Below are 20,698 nucleotides of genomic sequence, written 5' to 3'. Positions count from 1 at the left end.
AATTCATTAAAACTGTGTGGGTAAAGGATCTGTACAAAGAAATGAACAATAAGTGTAACAGGTGTGTGTGTATATATATATAATATAAAGAGGCATGTTTCAGAGAATGTCTACAAATTAAGTGCTGTGTTTTTATATTAGCATTCTCATTTTTACTATTAGGAAAACTATGAAGTCAAGAAAGAATTTCCTAGTGCTGGAACTAACATATGCACAATACATATACAATGAACAAAATCTATTACTACTTATAAAACATAATTATTATCTTACATTGTTGAAAGGGCAAGTTGTTGCTAATACAATTAAACTTTTTGGCTATATTTCTGAAACAACTTCTTTATTAAGAAAAAGAATGACAAAATAATTAATCATGGCAAAAAGAAGGAAATACATATTCTATTGTTGTAGGATGTGATACCTTAAAAATGTTGAAGTGTGAAAATATTTTATGTGCACTTAAAAAAATAATGTATTGAGCAACCACAAACAAAAATGCATTAACACAATAATTACTGGAATATATCAGTGGAACATTTCAACATGCATCTTTGCATATAGTGTATTGATTTTATTCTTCACTAGAACAACTTAAACAGCTCCAAGATACTCCCTAAAGAGCTATAATTAGTGCTTAAAGTGCAACCAAAAGAAGCACTGGCTGAAACCTGAACTCTGAACCTGTGGAATGCTGGAATTTTCCTAAACAAAACAGAGCCAGCTACAGGGCTGCATGAATTGCAGTTCTGGTTTAGGCTCTCTCTCCATATTATCATTACTATTGTTATTGTTGCTGATGTCGCTACTGGGATAAAGCAAGCTGTATATTGTATAGATCTGTGACAAAACAATAGCTAGGTTTTCCAAAATTTATGTTACACAAGAGTCTCTAGTTAACGATAGGTGAAATTGCTCGCAAAGCCAATGTAAGCAGGCACTGTACAAAAGATATCTGCACTGGGACTGGATAAGGAACAGATTTCACTTCCCTACTCTATGGAGAGGATTCAGGCAGTTCTTATTACCTTTATACTGCCATCTGATTAAACTCTCCAGAAAGGAATCTATGTCTATCAGATCCACAGAACTGTAGTTTCAGTAGTTATATCCCACTCTTCCTTATTGTATGGTCTGGCTCATAGTTCACAAACGAGTTTCACCATGTCTAGTGCACACAGGCGACTCATGGGGGGTTACAAAAGTGACCCAGCCTTGGGTTGCCTCGAGGCCCTGTCTCTCTGCAGGGAGACTCACGGGGAGCTGTGTAGACAGCTTAGCCCTGGGTTGTCTGATAAACCCTAAAGTAAACAGGGCAGTGGCTGTGCCATTCAAAGAACCAAAACCTGAACTGAGCCTTGAAATCCCTTAACAAATAGTATGCCCTGAGTCTCAATCCAACCACTATTCAGTTGCCTGAGGAAGCAAGGTAAAAAAACCAAACATAAAAAAACCCCCAAAACTGGAGGGTTTCAGCTTCAGTTTCAAATGACAACCTTGTGTATTCAATCACAGACCAGCAAAGGAAAGATAAGAGGAAACTCCACTCAGATATACATAATCCATTTAGGCATATATCATAATCCACTCAGACATAGTCATACACCCCATTCCACAAGTCAGGGGGTAAAAACCCCAAGATCCAGGTTGGAAATGGGGGAGTCACTTCTCCAACTATACAGTTGGCTTGTGAAGGAGACCCTTCCCCCCCCTTGATCAGGATGCCAGTCGAGGTAGCTTCCCTGGGATTGAGAGCCCTTACCTGGAGGGGTAAGTGAATTTGTTTATGCTTTAAGTTTGTAAACACATGTGTGCTTGTGGTTGTCTGTGAATCGCTTGTGGTTGTAATAGTGTACTACTCTTGCTTTAAAAATTGCAATAGTGCATTCCTCCATTGTATCTGTAAAACCTGCAATAGTGGCGTGTTAAGTCTGTAAGTGAAGTTCAAATAAATCATTTGCTTGAACCTTGCAGTTAAGTCTTTTTCCGCTACACTTATAGAACGCTTCTGTTTTTCAGCTATCTATTGAACTTTTGGGGGATTTTCTGCACATCTATCTTTTTGGTAGAAAAGCAGAAAATAAGACTGCTTTGCTGCTACCACTGCAGACTGAGGACTGCAGTAATCCCTTTGTTCAGTTGGTATCCCATAGCATTTGTTTGGGAAGAAACAACTCACTCAGACTGTGTGCAAAATCATTGCCCTCAATGTTTTGTGCCTTAAATTTATGTAAAATTCTATGTACAGAAAACTCTTGAGGCCAAACCTCCAGGAATTTGGCTTTAAGAAACCTATTTTTTTTCCCACATGATGCATAGTAATGCATAGATTCTGCTGTTGTTCAAGTCCTTACAATTCTGCTGTTGTTCAAGTCCTTACAATTCTATGAGGAAAGGGAATAAGTGATTTGCCCATGCAAAGTAACCAGATTTATGTTTCAAAAAATGCACCCTCTGAAATGCATATACATCAAGTGTATGGAGAGAGACCCATTTTGCCAAAGTTGCTTTTCAGTATTGGCATTCCATTTTAAGACTACCCCACAGCAAGAATGGTGTGGGGTTTTTATTTTCAAATATATCACCTGTTTCAAGTTAGGCACCCAAAACCAGAGGTCCCTTTTGACAACTAGTCCAACAGCAGTAATGCTATTCTGGCTTGTGTCATGGTTTAACCCCAGTGTGGTTGGCCACACAAAGCCAATACACCCAGGCAGCAACTAAGCACCATGCAGCCGCTCACTCACTCCTCCCCCACCCAGTGGGATGGGGGAGAGAATCGGAAGGAAAAAGGTAAAACATGTGGGTTGAGATAAAAACAGTTTAATAGAACAGAAAGGAAGAAACTAATAATGATAATAATAACAATAATAAAAATATTGGTATATACAAAACAAGTGATGCACAATGCAATTGCTCACCACCTGCCGATCGATGCCCAGTTAGTTCCCGAGCAGCAATCCCCCCCAGGCCAACTCCCCCCAGTTTATATACTAGACGTGACGTCACATGGTATGGAATATCCCTTTGGCCACTTTGGGTCAGGTGCCCTGGCTGTGTCCCCTCCCAACTTCTTGTGTCCCTCCAGCCTTCTCGCTGGCTGGGCATGAGAAGCTGAAAAATCCTTGACTTTAGACTAAACATTACCTAGCAACAACTGAAAACATCAGTGTTATCAACATTCTTCTCATACTGAACCCAAAACATAGCACTGTACCAGCTACTAGGAAGACAATTAACTGTATCCCAGCCGAAACCAGGACAGCTTGTTACAGCTGTTTCTGTATAGGAGTGAGAGATGGGCTGAGGTAACTAAACAGTTTCTGTTTCCAGTACACTTTGTGACATTATAAGGAAACTGGACGTTTTGAGGTATATTTTCCTGTAACTCTCATTCCAAGTTTTCCTGCCTTTTAGATTTGTATATTCCATTGAATGTAATTTAAGAACATTTCTGGTACAGAATTTCATTTTCTGAAAATTCTTTTTTTTGTACTACACCTTGACTATCTGTGAAAATCCTCACTTTCCACACAAAGTGAAGGAGAGGAATTTTAACAATAGCTTTGTTTATATATTTCCAAAAGAAAATAATGTGCATAGTATCATAGTTCATTCAGGTATCACTGAGCCTAAACTCGACTATTCCATTTACTGGAAGACAGTATCCCTAATTTTGCTTTGGCTGAATGCTGAAAGTTGCTAACTACATGCAAATGGAAGATCAAATTATTATTATTAGCTTAATAAGGTTAAGGTTGCCACATATACCCTGATTTTTGCTTGGTAATCTCAGTTTGGAGAAAACTAGATCACATCAGGTATAAACTATACTTGCAAAAGGCATTCTGAGATACATATCAGCCAAATGCAATGTAAAAGACCTAGAAACAAAGACTGTAGGTAACACATACAGGCAGGAGGTTAGACAACCTCTTGTAAAACAGTGACTCTGAAAGGGAGTTTAGGGTCATGGCAGATAAACAATTGGCAATGAGCTTCCATAAAATTTAGTTAGACCCTTGGATCTGTAAGCAGGGTGAATATGAATATGTGCAGGGAATAGGGAAATGGTACTACCCCTGCATAGAGAAGTCCATGCCCTATTCTGGTATCCACACTTGAAAAAATGATGCTGGGAAACAGAAAGTATTTCAGGAAAGAACTACAGGAAGAACTGTGGTTTGGAAATTCTGATTAACAGAGAGACTGAATATAGAAAGCATTATTGTTCAAGGCTTTATAACAGATTTTGAAGGACAGAGTAAGAGACATCAATGTTAATGGAAACAGCTTAAACTGCAACATGTACTTACTGAATTCAGACTGACAGATAAATCTGTTAAGTTCTCTGACAACTTATTTTATACAGAGAAATGCATTAGATACAGTCTATATGGTTTCTGCAAAACATTTACTGATCCCTCAAATAAATCAGTAATAAAAGAGAAGGAGATTAAGATTAATATAACAGCAAGATGGAGGTGAAAATGACTGCACTGGAGATGATGTGGGCTGTGCTGAAGAACCACTGTGCTTGAGCAAATTATGAGTAGAGTATGGAAACAGTTATGTGATTTCAACATAAAAAGCAAGGACATGCTAATGATGAATTTACTATTTATCATAATCTACATTCAAGAAAATAATTCAGGCTGGCAGGTGTGGAGAGAAGCACCACTAAGATGAGTAAGGAATCGGAGAGTCAAGTTTTTAAGAAGTGACTAATGAGCGTGGCTTGTTTAGCAAAGCAAAATGAAGGCTGAGAGGGGATGGGATTGTGTTCTAGAAATGTCACAAGCAAAAAGGGAGGAGAGAAGGTATTTAAGCTAAAGAACAAATGGGCAGAAACTTGCACATAAGTAAATCTGGCTATAAGTTAGAAGAAAGTCTCTAATCAATAGATTAGTGATGGCTGCGAAACAGTCTCCCAACAGAAATGGGGGGGGGGGGAATTGAACTCGTTCTAAAATAGAAATTGCTAAATCTATTTACAGGACGTGATACCTGTGATAGAGAACTGTACTCAATGACTTATAAGGTAATTTCCTGTCTTATGGTCCTATGTTCCAATTTAATTTATCCAAGAGAGCACTTGGCCAAAATCTGTGTTTACTTACATGTGGAGTTTTCTAACACCATAAGATTCCTGATAAATTTAGCAGAAAAGGAATTTTACAATGAAAAGGAAACTAACAAATTCAGATGAGCAATAAGGTATATATTTTTGATAATGAAGGTAGTTAGCAATTTGCACAGTTATGGACAGGTTCTTTCTGGGTGTTTCAGTGAAGACTGGCTCTTCCCAAGAGATGTAGAGTAAACAGAAAATAATGGATGAATCAAGAAAAGAGGGAAATTGATGCAGTAATAATTGGATGAAATTTCCTGGTCTAGCTTATGGTGAAGCCTAGGACTAGATAATAATTCTTAGACCTATTAAAATTATTTCAAGCCACTGGTACTGTCTCATGATGTCAGAAGGAAGAATTACAATATTAAAAATCAAACAACCTAACTTTGTTAATTCTGGTACACTGTCAATCCCCACCTGTAATACTGAGCCTCCCAAAGTTTAACTCAATATGCTGAAGTAAATACAACATTACATATTCAGATATTGCATCACTGAAGATATGCAATGTATGTAACAGATAAATGCCAGGACCTAACACCAGGGTACATCAGCATACTGGAAGTCGTTTTCTGAGTCCTTCCCCAAGTAGTTTTTTTCAAGAAGTTTTTAGCTAACTAATTGGAACTGTTCATGAACTCTGGTGTGTGCAAAACTTATCCATGTATGATCTGAGATATGCATACACACAGATATGCGTTCATTCTGTCTCAAACTACAGCTGTACAATATGAACATACACAATACACAGTTTTAAAATTCTGGTCTTAAACTCTGCGCACCACAATATTTCAGTGTATAAAATGATAGCCATTTTGGAAATTATTTTGGGACATTTGACTGTAAGTCTCTTTACAGTAATTTCTGTCTTTGATTTTTATAGTGCAATTCTCCAGCAAAGCAGAACAGAATAATTTCTTTTGTGTAGCTAATTGTGGTGAGTTGACTGGCTGGCCACCAGATGCCCACCAAGCCAGTCTATCACTCCCCCTCCTCAGCAGGACAGAGGGAGAAAATATGATGGAAAAGCTCATGGGTCGAGATAAGGACAGGGAGATCACTCACTAATTACTGTCATGGGCAAAACAGACTCAACTTGGGAAAGATTAATTTACTTTATTGCAAATTAATTGTAACAGAGTAGGATAGCGAGAAATAAGAACAAATGTAAAAACACCTTTCCCCCACCCCTGCCTTCTTCCCAGGCTCAACATCACTCCTGGCTCTTCTACCTCCTCCCCCCGGGTGGCACAGGGGGATGGGGAACCGGAGTTGCGGTCAGTTCATAACACTTCATCTCTGCTGCTCCCTCCTCCTCATTCTCTTCCCCTGCTTCAGCATGAGGTCCCTCCCACAGGAGACAGTCCTTCACAAATTTCTCCAATGTAGGTCCTTCCCACAGGCTGTGCTGCTCCTGCATGGGTTCTTCTCCAAGGCCACAGTTCATTCCAGGAGCCTTCTCCTGTGTGGGCTCTCCATGGGCTGCAGCTTTGTTCAGGGCACATCCACCTGCTCTGGCATGGGGTCCTCCACAAGCTGCAGGGTGGATATCTGCTGCACTGTGGACCTCCATAGGCTGCAGGGGGGCAGCCTGCTTCACCATGGTCTTCACCACGGGCTGCAGGGGAATCTCTGCTCCTGTGCCTGGATACTTTCAATTTACAAACAACCCCTTCTACTTTTGGAGTAGAAGCATATAATAAAAAACAATCATGTGAAATCCTTTTCTTCTTCCTCTCCTCTCCTCTTGCATTCACATTGCAAGCTTGTTTAGTGACTGTAAAAGAGTCTTTTGCTCCTAACAAACACCTTGAAAACACACTCTGCAGCCAAAGTTGGTGAAATGAGAGAGATGAGAAGAGGCAATGATGATGGGAGGGAAGGCACCAAGCTGAGTTCTCACAAGAGGTTCAGCCACACACCATCTCATCATTAATGTCCATCAAAGATTTTGGCTTGTGTCCAGCTTGCTAAATAGAATAGTTTTGTGGCAATAAGATGAAGGCCCCTGCACTGATGCAGTCAGAAAGCCTAAAATTCCCATGTAGATTTCACTGCCTGTCCACCTTCCTACATGATATTAAAGATGACCTGCCCTGCCACTGGTTTGGACTACCTTATGGATACAGCAAAACAAATAAGAGAAAGCATATAGTTGGTGGCACATTGTGAGAGGTGAAATAACTCCCACTCAAAACCCTGCTATGTAAAACATCAATGGGGTTACAATTCTCCAAAAACTTGACTGTTAGGTCTTTGTCAAACAGCAGTAAAAGTCAGAATATCTGAAATATATTGCTACCCAAATGATGTTGAGACTGATCCCCAGAATAATAGGCTTATTTGTATGAATAGAAATGAACTGGTTTCAACTCTGTATCACAGAGACATGTTTCAGAGAACATGAGTATCAAAAATGGTGTGGTGGGTTGACCTTGGTTGGATGCCAGGTGCCCACCAAGCTGCTCTATCACTCCCCCTCCTCAACTGGACAGGTAATATAATGAAATATATAATAAAATATAATGAAAGGCTCGTGGGTTGAGATAAGGACAGGGAGATCGCTCACCAATTACCGTCATGGGCAAACCAGACTTGACTTGGGGAAATTAATTTAATTTATTGCCAATCAAAAGTCAGACTAGGATAATGAGAAATAAAAACAAATGTAAAAACACCTTCCCCCCACCCCTCCTTTCTTCTCAGGCTTGACTTCATTCCTGGCTCTTCTACCTCCTCCCCCTGGGCAGCGCACAGGGGATGGGGAATGGGGGTTGCGGTCAGTTCATTATGCATTGTCTCTGCCGCTCCTTCCTCCTCATGCTCTTCCCCTGCTCCAGCGTGGGTCCTTCCCACGGGCTGCAGTTCTTCACGAACTGCTCCAGCATGGGTCCTTTCCATGGAGCGCAGTCCTTCAGGAATGGACTGCTTCAGCATGGGTCCCCCGTGGGGTCCTGCCAGAAAACCTGCTCCTGCATGGGCTTGTCTTCATGGGCTGCAGTTCTTGCCAGGAACCTGCTCCAGCACAAGCTCTCCATGGGGTCACAGCTTCCTTCAGGGCACATCCACCTGCTCCATCGTGGGGTCTTCCACGGGCTGCAGTGTGGATATCCGCTCTGATGTGGTCCTCCATGGGCTGCAAGGGGACAACCTGCGTCACCATCATGTTCACCATGAGCTTCAGGGGAATCTCTGCTCCAGTGCCTGGAGCACCTCCTCCCCCTCCTTCTTCACTGACCTTGGTGTCTGCAGAGTTGTTCCTCTCACATATTCTCACAGCTGCTGTTGTGCATCAGTTTTTACCCTTTCTTAAATATGTTATCACAGAGGTGCCATCAGTGTCACTGATTGGCTCAGCTTTGGGCAGTGGCAGGTCAGTCTTGGAGCTGGCTGGCACTGGCTCTATTGGACATGGGGGAAGCTTCCAGCATCTTCTCACAGAAGCCACCCCTGTAGCCCCCTCGCTATCAAAACCTTGCCACATAAACCCAATACAAATGGTTATAGCATGTAAAATGTGAGGCTGTCATCTTAAAATCTAATGGTGCCTTGGTTTAATCTTTTTGAGTCAAGGAAAGGCTTTTGTGTTCTTCCTTTTGTCCCAGATTTAGCAAAGTTTTATTACACAGTTTGGTCACGATCATACGTTGCAATGTTAAGCCTATTTATTCTTGAACACAGAGCGCTACGTGATGTCATATATTCAGTCTTATCTTGAATATGTTACTTTTGGACATACTGCCCTTTGCTTGATTTTTTCAGGCAAGTTCTGTGTGATTATAATGGAATTGGTTTTGAGGTTGTTAGGTCTATAACTTATAATATATTAATACTTAAAACACAAGCCTCCAGAATTTTTCTTCCTTATAACACCACCATTAAAAAAAAATAGGACTTTGTCAACTGGAAGTATGATATAAAGGGAGCTTTGCTATTTGCATAGAAATTGTTTACTAGTAGAAGTCTCCAAGTATGTAAATTTAATAGAATTAAACAAAATACCCTAAAGATGACAGAAAATCATCGTACTTGAGACAGGTTTAAAAATGCCTTTTGTCTTCCTTTCCCCTGATCCTGGGTAGAATTTTAAAGCATATTTAATTCTGGTATATGTTTTCATTTCATAAATTCAGTTATTATTCAGTATCCTTTCTTGAAATAGATTTGTGTATTTCAATTTATGGCATGTTCTGTCTCTGTGGGACTCTATGGAAAAAAATGTATAGTCATTTATCTTTGCTATTTTGTGCCAGATTTGGAAGGAGTAATCATATTAGCTCAGGAGATTTAAAAATAATAATAGTTCTAGAACACTCTGCATGAGCTGTTAACTGGAATAATAAAAGCTAAAGTTAAACTAGGCATTTTTTTTCAAGGATTCCAGTCTCACATCACACTAAGAAACTGTGGCTCTTGCATCCATTTCATTTTTACTTCAGTAATTTAATAAAAAAAAAATCATTCAGTTTAATTATACTTTAATTAATTATTATTCAGCACCACCTCTAATTTTCCAAAATAAAAAAAACAATCATATTTTCCTTTTCAGGTCCATTTAAAAAATCTTGACTGTACTTTTTTCTGTCTTGTTTTTTTAAAAATTAATATCCTGTTGTGCTTGCATATGCAGAATAAATGAAGAATATCAGTCTTGAACCTTTGTATAAATCTGAAAGAAGGTCTTGTCAAACTTTTCTGTACCAATGTTGCTTTAATTCACAGGTACTAGATGTAATAGTTATTGTTCAGTTCAATATTTCTAAAAAAGGAAGGTCAAGGTCTGTACACAGCATAATATGCATTTTTGTCCTCCTATTATTATTTGTGCAGTTACTGTGACTGCTTGGGGAAATCAGTGTTTGGCAGGGTATTTATCCAGTCTTTACCTTGGACAATGATCTGATTTTTGGCACAGAGACAATTTGCCTTTTTTTCTCCTGTTTGCTTCATCTTTTAAAATTCAACATCTTATGACAATGTAAAGAAAAATAGAAAGGATACCTTTATCCAAAAACTGAAAGGCATGCTTTATTAAAGAGAACATGGAAAACAGATTAATCTTAAAATTATTTTTGGCCTGCAAACTAAGCCTCTAAGTAAGGTGATGACTGAGACATAAATGTAAAGACTTTCAGTATATATTACATTTTAAAGAACAAAAACTAGAGAAGTATTAACCTTAACCATTTTCTTTTTCTTATTAGTATGATTTTCAAAACTATCACAGTTTTATATAAGTTTTGAAAGGAACTTTTATTTCCTTAGCAGAAATGAAAAACCTCTCACAGTCAGAGCTAGACAACATTTCCAAATACATGGAAATATTTAAATCTATTCAACTCTGCATAGGCCACTTTGGGCAGAACAAAAGGTGGCTGATAAAATGTAATAAAAGTTCAACCATTAAAAAAAAAAAATTGACGTGTCAAGAAATATAGCAAGCTATTTTTCTGCCATGTTCTCAGAAAAAAGACCTGCTTAGAAGTGTAAAATAAAATACTGTGTTTCCATTATATACTGGCACCTATAAAAACACAGGACAATGTAGTAGTACAATGAAGTTTATTTGTGGTCTGTAGGGTATTGTCTCATATTACAGCTATAATAATAATGGAATAATAATGCTTGTAGGTAGATCCTTGCCCATGGAAAATTAATCTATATTCTTGATTTATACCAGATTTATCTGGAGTTTGAAATTTTGCTGAAAAAAAAATGGCTGAGTTCTTCAGATATAGAAAAGTGGGCTAAACTTTTCATGATTAATCCACATGAAATACAATATTTAAACTAAAAAATACATATGTTTAAATATAAAACTTATTTTGTTCAACCTCGTGTCCTGCAGTTCCAGTAGTGTCTCTTCAACACTTTATTGGTTTTTCTTCTGTGTGGTCATTGTCAAAGAGTAGAATAGAACAGAATAGAATAGAATAGTTCCCGTTGGAAGGGACCTACAACGATCATCTAGTCCAACTGCCTGACCACTTCAGGGCTGACCAAAACTTAAAGCATGTTATTAAGGGCATTCTCCAAATGCTTCTTAAACACTGACAGACATGGGACATCAACCATCTCTCTAGGAAGCCTGTTCCAGTGTTTGACCACCCTCTCGGTAAAGAAATGCTTCCTAATATCAGGTCTAAACCTCACCTGGCACAGCTTTGAACCATTCCCACGCGTCCTGTCACTGGATACCAGGGAGAAGAGATCAGCACCTCCCTCTCCACTTCCCCTCCTCAGGAAGCTGTAGAGAGCAATGAGGTCGCCCCTCAGCCTCCTTTTCTCCAAGCTAGACAAACCCAGAGTCCTTAGCCGCTCCTCACAGGACATGCCTTCCAGCCCTTTCACCAGCTTTGTTGCCCTCCTCTGGACGCATTCAAGTACCTTAACATCTTTCTTAAATTGAGTAGTACACTGTAGTGGGGTGCTAGGGTGTGCTGATATTCCACCTGAAAGGAGAAGTGACAATGCATGGGAAGCAATAATGGCAATGCATTCAGCCTTCTCACAGACTAGTTATATTGGTCTATGAACAACTATTCTAATGATTATTAAATACAGCAAAGGTCTCTGGGGGCAGAATCAGAGTCCCTAAATCTGTTTAACTGCTAAGCCCCTGGAATTTCTCACAGGATAAAGTACATGCTTGAGTATTTTGTTATGCTAGGCTTAACATGTTACATACTGTACAACAAGCAAAAGCATAAGTCTGCAGCTCTACACTGAATGGTCATCATATGACCAAATGAAAGGAAAGCAGTGGTCTGTTGCTGCATGGTTGGTAAAGCATTCACAATACTGATTTTTATGAGACATATTTTTAACATTACATAGCATAGGATGCACACAGTTCTTGTCATTAGTTTAGCATTTCAATAATTGTTCTTCATAACAAACCTGTCAGGTGCACATGTATTATTATCCACATTGAGGGGGGGCAGGGGGAGAGTAAGCAATTCATGCAACTTTACCGAGGAAGCAAAAACAAACCAGTGACACAGCTGTGACTAGAACTGAAGAATTCACAGCTCCTAGGCTTGTGCTGCAATACAATGGTTACGGTGACAGTGGGCATTAATTTTGCGTTGCATTTATTTACAACTTATAATCAAGTATACTGTAAATCACCTGTAAACACTGAACTGTCCATACAGACTGTCAGCTTGACTAGATGCTCTTGTAACTTTTTCTATTATCCCTTGTCGTGGTTTCAGCCCAGCCGGTAACAAAGGACCACGCAGCCGCTCGCTCACTCCTCCCACCCCCCTCTGGCGGGATAGGGAGGAGACGGAGGAGAGAAAAGAAAAAAAACCCGGAACCTCGAGGGTTGAGATAAGGGCAGTTTACTGGGACAACACAAAAAAAAGGTTACAACAACAACGGTACTAATGAAAGAATATACAAAAAGAGCGATGCACAGTGCAACTGCTCACCACCCGGAACCCGACGCTCTGCCACCGAAAATCGAGAGAGCCCTCCCCCTGGCCCGCTCCCCATTTATATACTGAGCATGATGTCACATGGTATGGAATAGCTCCTTGGCTAGTTCAGGTCGGCTGCCCCGGCTATGCCCCCCCCCCACCTCCCAGGTTCCTGTAAAAATTAACTCTATCCCAGCTGAACCCAGGACATTATCCACCCCTTATTCTATACCATCTACATCATGCCCAGATCTTACATTTTCCAATCAACCACTACCACTTTCCTTGTCATATATATATATATATGTATATGGACACCCCCCCCACACACACACACACACAAATAGTATTCCCTTAGTCGATGGGCTATCCCTCCAATGTGTCCATCAATTTTATTTAGTCCATGACTTTGGGGCTCCATCTGTTGTAACAGTTCTTCAGGATAAGAGAGATGGTGTGAGGTGTTAGGTTGTTGTATGCTGCCTCTGGAACTTGTGGCTGGTACATTTGGTGCAACCCACACCCTTGGCCTGCAGGTCGAAGAGGCTGATCTTGAGGAAATTGCTGGGCGCCAGTTCAAGTTCTATCACTGTTGTACTTGGCTCAGTTTCAAAGTCCATCCTTCAGTCATTTGGGTAATTCTTACAGTAATACCCTTGATATGGCATATAGACACTATAGATACAATGACATACATTGGCAGGTTATTTAGCAGTTAAATATCATGTAGCCTAATTCACTGGCTATTCTCTCCCAACATCAAATCTCCCTGAGGTAAACATCGAACTTCCCCATCCTTCTGCATCACCCACCAGGTGTACCCAGGTCCCTGAGCAAAAACAACCCCTTGGATGGGTTTGTCTCTGCTTGAGGCAGGACTAACCCAGACTGTCTTTCCTAACATACTCCTCATGCGCACTACAGGGACTTTATCCCCTTCTACAGTATGTGGAAGTCTTGGTTGGGCGGGGCCAGCCCGATTGGCGGATCCTCTAGTATTAACTAACCAGGTGGCTTTTGTTAAATGTGTATCCCAATGTTTGAAAGTTCCACCCCCCATTGCTCTCAATGTAGTTTTCAGCAGTCCATTGTATCGTTCGATTTTTCCAGAGGCCGGTGCGTGATAAGGGATGTGATATACCCACTCAATGCCATGCTCTTTGGCCCAGGTGTCTATGAGATTGTTTCGGAAGTGAGTCCCGTTGTCCGACTCGATTCTTTCTGGGGTGCCGTGTCGCCATAAAACTTGCTCTTCAAGGCCCAGGATAGTGTTCTGGGCAGTGGCGTGGGACACAGGATATGTTTCCAGCCATCCAGTGGTTGCTTCCACCATTGTAAGCACATGGCACTTGCCTTGGCGGGTTCCTGGGAGTGTGATATAGTCAATCTGCCAGGCCTCACACTGTTTATATTTCAGCCATCGCCCTCCATGCGACAGGGGTTTTAGCCGCTTGGCTTGCTTAATTGCAGCACATGTTTCACATTCATGGATAACCTGTGCGATAGTGTCCATGGTCAAGTCCACCCCTCGATCACGAGCCTGTCTATATGTTGCATCTCTTCCCTGATGGCCTGAGGTGTCATGGGCACACTGAGCCATAAATAGCTCACCCTTATGTTGCCAGTCCAGGTCCACCTGAGACACTTCAATCTTGGCGGCCTGATCTGCCTGCTGGTTGTTTTGATGTTCTTCAGTGGCCCGACTCTTGGGTACATGAGCACCTACGTGACGTACTTTTACCACTAGCTTCTCTATCCGAACAGCAATATCTTGCCACAGTGCGGCCGCCCAGATGGGTTTACCTCTGCGCTGCCAGTTGCTCTGCTTCCATTGCTGTAGCCACCCCCACAGGGCATTTGCCACCATCCATGAGTCAGGACAGAGATAGAGCACTGGCCACTTCTCTCTTTCAGCAATGTCTAACGCTAGCTGGATGGCTTTCACTTCTGCAAACTGACTCGATTCTTCTCCTTCAGCAGTTTCTGCGACTTGTCGTGTAGGACTCCATACAGCAGCCTTCCACCTCTGATGCTTTCCCACAATGCGATAGGACCCATCAGTGAACAGGGCATATTGCCTCTCATTTTCTGACAGTTTATTATAACAGTGGGGCCTCTTCAGCACATGTCACCTCCTCCTCTGGCGACATTCCAAAATCTTTGCCTTCTGGCCAGTCCATGATCACTTCCACAATTCCTGGGCGACTGGGGTTTCCTACGCGAGCCCGTTGTGTGATCAGTGCAATCCACTTACTCCACGTGGCATCAGTTGCGTGATGTGTAGAGGAGACCCTCCCTTTGAACATCCAGCCCAGCACTGGCAGTCGGGGTGCTAAGAGGAGCTGTGTTTCAGTACCAACCACTTCTGAGGCAGCTTGAACTCCTTCATATGCTGCCAATATCTCTTTTTCAGTTGGAGTATAGCGAGCCTCAGAACCTCTGTATCCCCGACTCCAAAACCCCAGGGGTCGGCCTCGGGTCTCCCCAGGTGCTTTCTGCCAGAGGCTCCAGGTAGGGCCATTCTCCCCAGCTGCAGTATAGAGCACATTTTTAACATCTTGTCCTGCCCGGACTGGCCCAAGAGCTACTGCATGAACAATCTCCCGCTTAATTTGTTCAAAGGCTTGTCGTTGCTCAGGGCCCCATTTAAAATCGTTCTTCTTCCGGGTAACTTGGTAGAGAGGACTTACAATTTGACTGTAATTTGGAATGTGCATTCTCCAAAAGCCCAAAACACCTAAGAAAGCCTGTGTTTCCTTTTTATTAGTCGTTGGAGACATAGCTGCTATTTTGTTGATCACATCCATTGGGATGTGACGACACCCGTCTTGCCATTTTACTCCTAAGAACTGGATCTCCTGTGCAGGTCCCTTGACCTTACTTTCTTTTATGGCAAAACCAGCCTTCAAAAGGATTTGGATTATTTTCTTCCCTTTCTCAAAGACTTCTTCTGCCGTGTTGCCCCATACGATGATGTCATCAATGTATTGCAGGTGTTCTGGAGCTTTACCTTTTTCCAGTGCAGCCTGGATTAGTCCATGGCAAATAGTGGGGCTGTGTTTCCACCCCTGGGGCAGTCGATTCCAAGTGTACTGGACAGCCCTCCAAGTGAAAGCAAACTGTGGCCTGCACTCCGCTGCCAAAGGAATGGAGAAAAATGCATTAGCCGTGTCAATTGTGGCATACCACTTAGCTGCCTTTGATTCCAGTTCGTATTGAAGCTCTAACATATCTGGCACAGCAGCGCTCAGCAGTGGCGTGACTTCATTCAGCCCACGATAATCTACTGTTAGTCTCCATTCCCCGTTAGATTTTCGCACGGGCCATATGGGACTATTAAAGGGTGAGTGAGTCTTGCTGATCACTCCTTGGCTCTCCAATTGGCAAATCAGCTTATGGATGGGGATCAGGGAGTCTCGGTTGGTGCAATATTGCCACCGGTGCACCGTTGTGGTAGCAATTGGCACCTGTTGTTCTTCAACCTTCAGCAACCCCACAACCGAAGGGTCTTGAGAGAGACCAGGCAGGGTAGACAGCTGTTCAATCTCCTCCGTCTCCAATGCAGCTATACCAAAGGCCCAACGGTACCCTTTTGGGTCCTTGGAATACCCCCTCCTGAGATAATCTATACCAAGGATGCACGGGGCCTCTGGGCCAGTTGCAATGGGGTGTTTATGCCACTCATTCCCGGTTAGACTCATTTCAGCTTCCAATACGGTTAGCTCTTGGGATCCCCCTGTCACACCAGAGATACAGATGGGTTCTGCCCCTTTATAACTTGATGGCATTAGGATGCATTGTGCACCAGTGTCTACTAGAGCCTTATATTCCTGTGGGTCTGATGTGCCAGGCCATCGAATCCACACTGTCCAGTAGACTCGGTTGTCCCTCTCCTCCACCTGGCTGGAGGCAGGGCCCCTCTAATCCTGGTTAGAATATCCGTTACTCACTTTTCGCACACATGAATCAGAAGTCCCTTCAAGAGGATCAGAAATGGGATCAGCCCATCTACTGCCTCTGGGGGACTGCTCACGGGAAACTGGAGCAGCAGCTTTCCAAGAAGAATCCTCTTTTCTGGTTGCTTTTTCTCGCAACTCCCGTACCCGTGCATCCAGGACTGAGGTAGGTTTTCCATCCCACTTCCTCATGTCCTCTCCATGGTCACGCAGGTAAAACCACAGGTTAGCCCGTCGTGTGTACTTTCTCTCTCCTCTCTCTTGGGCAGAGGAATGCTTACTCCCAATAGCTGCGATGCGGGCCTGTACAGGTGGGGAGGAGGACATATCCACTTTGAATTGCTGGAACTCTCGGGACAATTCCTCTACAGCCGAGACACAGGCCCGTAGGGAGGAAGAGAGACTTCCTTCGTATTGCCGGAGTTGGACAGCCAATTCATCCACCGTTTGTCCATAGCCTTCTTTCCAGGACGTTACTGCCAATGAGTTGGCATAGGTTGGGGGTGCACTTCGTAGAAACTTCCACCACATTGGTTGTGTGCATTGGACTTCATCTGGATCTGTGGGTGACTGCGCATTTTCTGGATCATTATAAATCACCTCCAGCACGGCTAATTCCCTCAGGTACTGGATACCTCTCTCCATGGTGGTCCACTTGCCTTGGTGACATGTAACTTCATCCTTGAAGGGGTATCTTTCCTTTACACCTAACAGAAGTCGCCTCCAGAGGCTGAGGACTTGTGTTTTTCTCCCAATCGCCTTGTCGATGCCCCCTTCCCTAGACAGAGATCCCAACTGCTTGGCTTCCTTACCCTCTAATTCCACACTACTAGCCCCATTATCCCAGCATCGGAGCAGCCAGGTAACAATGTGCTCACCTGGGTGGCGGATAAAATCTTTTCGCATGTCACACAACTCACTCAGGGATAGAGATCGGGTAATTATTTCAGGTTCTGCCTCTTCCTCCTGTTCTCGCAATGACCCTGGTTCATCTTCATCTCTCACTAAGCGAACTGATTTCTTTGTGTGTTTCTTTTTCTGTACAGGGGCGACTGATACTGGCACAGGTTGGTTCTCTGGTTTAGCTGCAGTATCTGTCACCGGGGTTGGGGTAGCCACACTGCCTGTTGCCAGGGTTGGGGTAGCCATGGTGCCTGTTGTCGGGGTTGGGGTAGCCATGGTGCCTGTTGCCCTGTTTTCCATCTTTTTCCCCTTTTCCCCCTGAGGGTGCTGCCTAATATCAAGCAGTGTTTGGTAGATACTGGCCAGGGCCCAGCACAGTGCAGTGAGTTGTGCGTCTTTGGAATAGCCACAGCATTTTCCTTTCAAATATTCTACCACTTCATGAGGGTTCTGTAGTTGTTCGGGAGTGAACTTCCAAGCCACTGGAGGTGAGAAGTTCTCTAGATACCTGCCCATATCCTCCCACATGCCGTGCCACCCATGAATATCCAGCTTTGGGGCAGATCTCTGGGTGGTACTCTTAAAGAGCCTTTTTGTAGCCCTAAACAAGACCTGAAACATATTCAGGAGGCATAGCACTAACAGCACACTGGCTTGCGCATCCCAAGGATATTCAAAATTCTCAAAAGCTGTTGTAATTAGTCGGAAGGAGAGAAGGGAGGCAAACGGACGGGGAGGGGGAAGTATCTCCCCCTGACTTCCCCATGGATTGAGTGTAATTACCAATAAAATCCGATAGAATGTGCCTGAAGTATGGAAATGATATCACTACCTCATACAGATACCAGCTTAACCTCATGACCAGTGATGTAATCATTTCACAAGTCGACATTGCCCAGTACAGCAAAACGATAATCCCAATCACTCTCCCAGAGGTGAGAAACGTAACTACAGGCAATACATAGAGCACATAAGAACTTACAAAACGCCACCATGTAAACAAATGAATCAACATTGTGACTAACATCTATTTATCTAATATAAGAAATGCGTATGACAAATTTGTTTCAACACACTCTGGCCAGATCTGTCGTTATCTCAACCCTTCGTGCCCCACGTTGGGCGCCAAAAAGGACTGTCGTGGTTTCAGCCCAGCCGGTAACAAAGGACCACGCAGCCGCTCGCTCACTCCTCCCGCCCCCCTCCGGTGGGATAGGGAGGAGACGGAGGAGAGAAAAGAAAAAAAACCCGGAACCTCGAGGGTTGAGATAAGGGCAGTTTACTGGGACAACACAAAAAAAGGTTACAACAACAACAACGGTACTAATGAAAGAATATACAAAAGGAGTGATGCACAGTGCAACTGCTCACCACCTGGAACCCGACGCTCTGCCACTTCCCCCACCGAAAGTCGAGAGGGCTCCCCCTGGCCCGCTCCCCATTTATATACTGAGCATGATGTCACATGGTATGGAATAGCTCCTTGGCTAGTTCAGGTCATCTGCCCCGGCTATGCCCCCCCCACCTCCCAGGTTCCTGTAAAAATTAACTCTATCCCAGCTGAACCCAGGACATCCCTCTTAACCTATTTCCTGTTACGACCACTTTTTATGGTATATCTTAAATTAATATAATCTCTCAATGGCATACACTGTCTCTTACACAAGACACAAGTCTTCCAGGCTGAATGTTAGTTAGTTTGCTAAAATCAGTCTTGACACACCGGGTTAAAATTCCTGTTGACTGAAATAATAGCTGCAGTTTCCGATTTTGCTGCACAGTGTTACTATGTTCCAGTATTAGTCCAAAAGTCTCAGCCTCTTCAAATAAATGTTTTGTACTAATCTCCTCTTTTCTGGTCCTAGAGCCACTCACCACTGAACTAGGAAGTCTTCTGCTGCACTCAAAATAATGCTCAAACCTTCAAGTGCAGAGCTTGAAAATGCTTTCTATCCAATCCTATATACTGGAAAGAGGTGTGAGCACTGGAAGACCAGGAATTCCCTGATCTATTTAACATGCAGGAGGGTGAAAGGAAGAACTAAATATTGGCCTCTGACATAAAATTTCCTCTAACTGCTCATTTCCTTCTGTGGTCTTATTTGGTTGACAGTTATTTATTAAAGAAAATTGAAAAGGTCTTATATTTTTTCTTCTTATAGGGATGTTTGGGATTTTGTGTATTGTACTATTGAAGCTCTCTGGACTATATCACACAGAAACTGCAGTTGTACAAACTGTTAGAGAAATGCATATGTAAGTTATAAAAAGGGTGAATGTTCTCTGAGATTAGACATACACTCTAAAAGAAACATGAGTGCAGATTTTATTTTTAGCTCCCAGTTTCCTATTAAATCCATCAAATTTCCATTAAGAAATTAAGTAAAACAGAACAACAAAAGGAAGGAAGGATGAAGGAAAAAGTCAAAGGCTTTTGTTTTATAATTTCATAGCAATTCAGAATTGATGATTTGGCACTGCTGTGCAAAGTATAATTTTTCAGTCTTAGCTTTTCTTGCAGAACTACATTATTACCTCAGGGCAGTGTTAAAGGACACTGAGGATGATATATTCCAACTGACAATGAAGAAAGTTAGCTGATACTTCAGGAAGGATTGAACATCTAGTTGCTATAGAATGGAAATGTATTTTTTATTTTACACAAATGAAGCTTTTCTTCTTTCCTTAAGAATATGACTCTTCCCTGTGCAGTGCACTTGTACATACTGGGCACATGTACCCTTACACCCGCACACAAGAGCAGATCCAGGATATGCACTTTGATGCCAACCTACCATTCTGATGCCATTCTCAAAGGCCTGACGTGCTAGAGAAGCAGGTCCGTCCACAGTCTTACCATCATCATCAGGCCCCCAGCTGGCACTGTAGATGTGGATGTGTTGGGGATTAAGGCTCAGCGACTTTGCTTCTACCATGTCTGTCACATCTCCATCCAGCATCCGTACGCCTTCAGAACAAAAGATACAATGAACAGGACAACCAAATTCAAAGTGCTTTTGTTTTTTTCCCCTAGAGAAAATTGTTGTGTAGGACATTGGACTGAAGGATCATAAAGATCTCTATTGTAAAAAAAAAATCAGTCTGTTTGGATATGTGTTTCCCTAATGAAAAAAATGCTTCCATATGAAAATATACAAATAGGAATTAATATTTTTGTCTTTCTTCAAGTTTTAAGAATTATCTACAAGTCAGTTTATCCACTGTATAGCCTTTGGACTTTAACAAGAAACTTTTATACTAAAGAAAAGAAAAGACTTGAACTT

General features: G+C 42.3%; 1 protein-coding gene across 1 annotated transcript in view; it reads right to left on the bottom strand.

The window, feature by feature from the left end:
- LOC128136235 (proprotein convertase subtilisin/kexin type 5-like) overlaps positions 1-20,698 on the bottom strand; it is a 277,385-nt gene that overhangs the window by 100,311 nt on the left and 156,376 nt on the right. The window contains exon 7 of the mRNA XM_052775477.1: positions 20,210-20,382. Coding sequence (XP_052631437.1) covers positions 20,210-20,382 — 173 coding nt within the window. The remainder of the gene's footprint in view (positions 1-20,209; positions 20,383-20,698) is intronic.

Source organism: Harpia harpyja, chromosome W, assembly GCF_026419915.1.
Source record: "Harpia harpyja isolate bHarHar1 chromosome W, bHarHar1 primary haplotype, whole genome shotgun sequence".
Classification (NCBI taxonomy): domain Eukaryota; kingdom Metazoa; phylum Chordata; class Aves; order Accipitriformes; family Accipitridae; genus Harpia; species Harpia harpyja.
The sequence above is the reverse complement of the archived record's forward strand: the minus strand, read 5'-3'. Positions and strand labels throughout refer to the sequence as shown.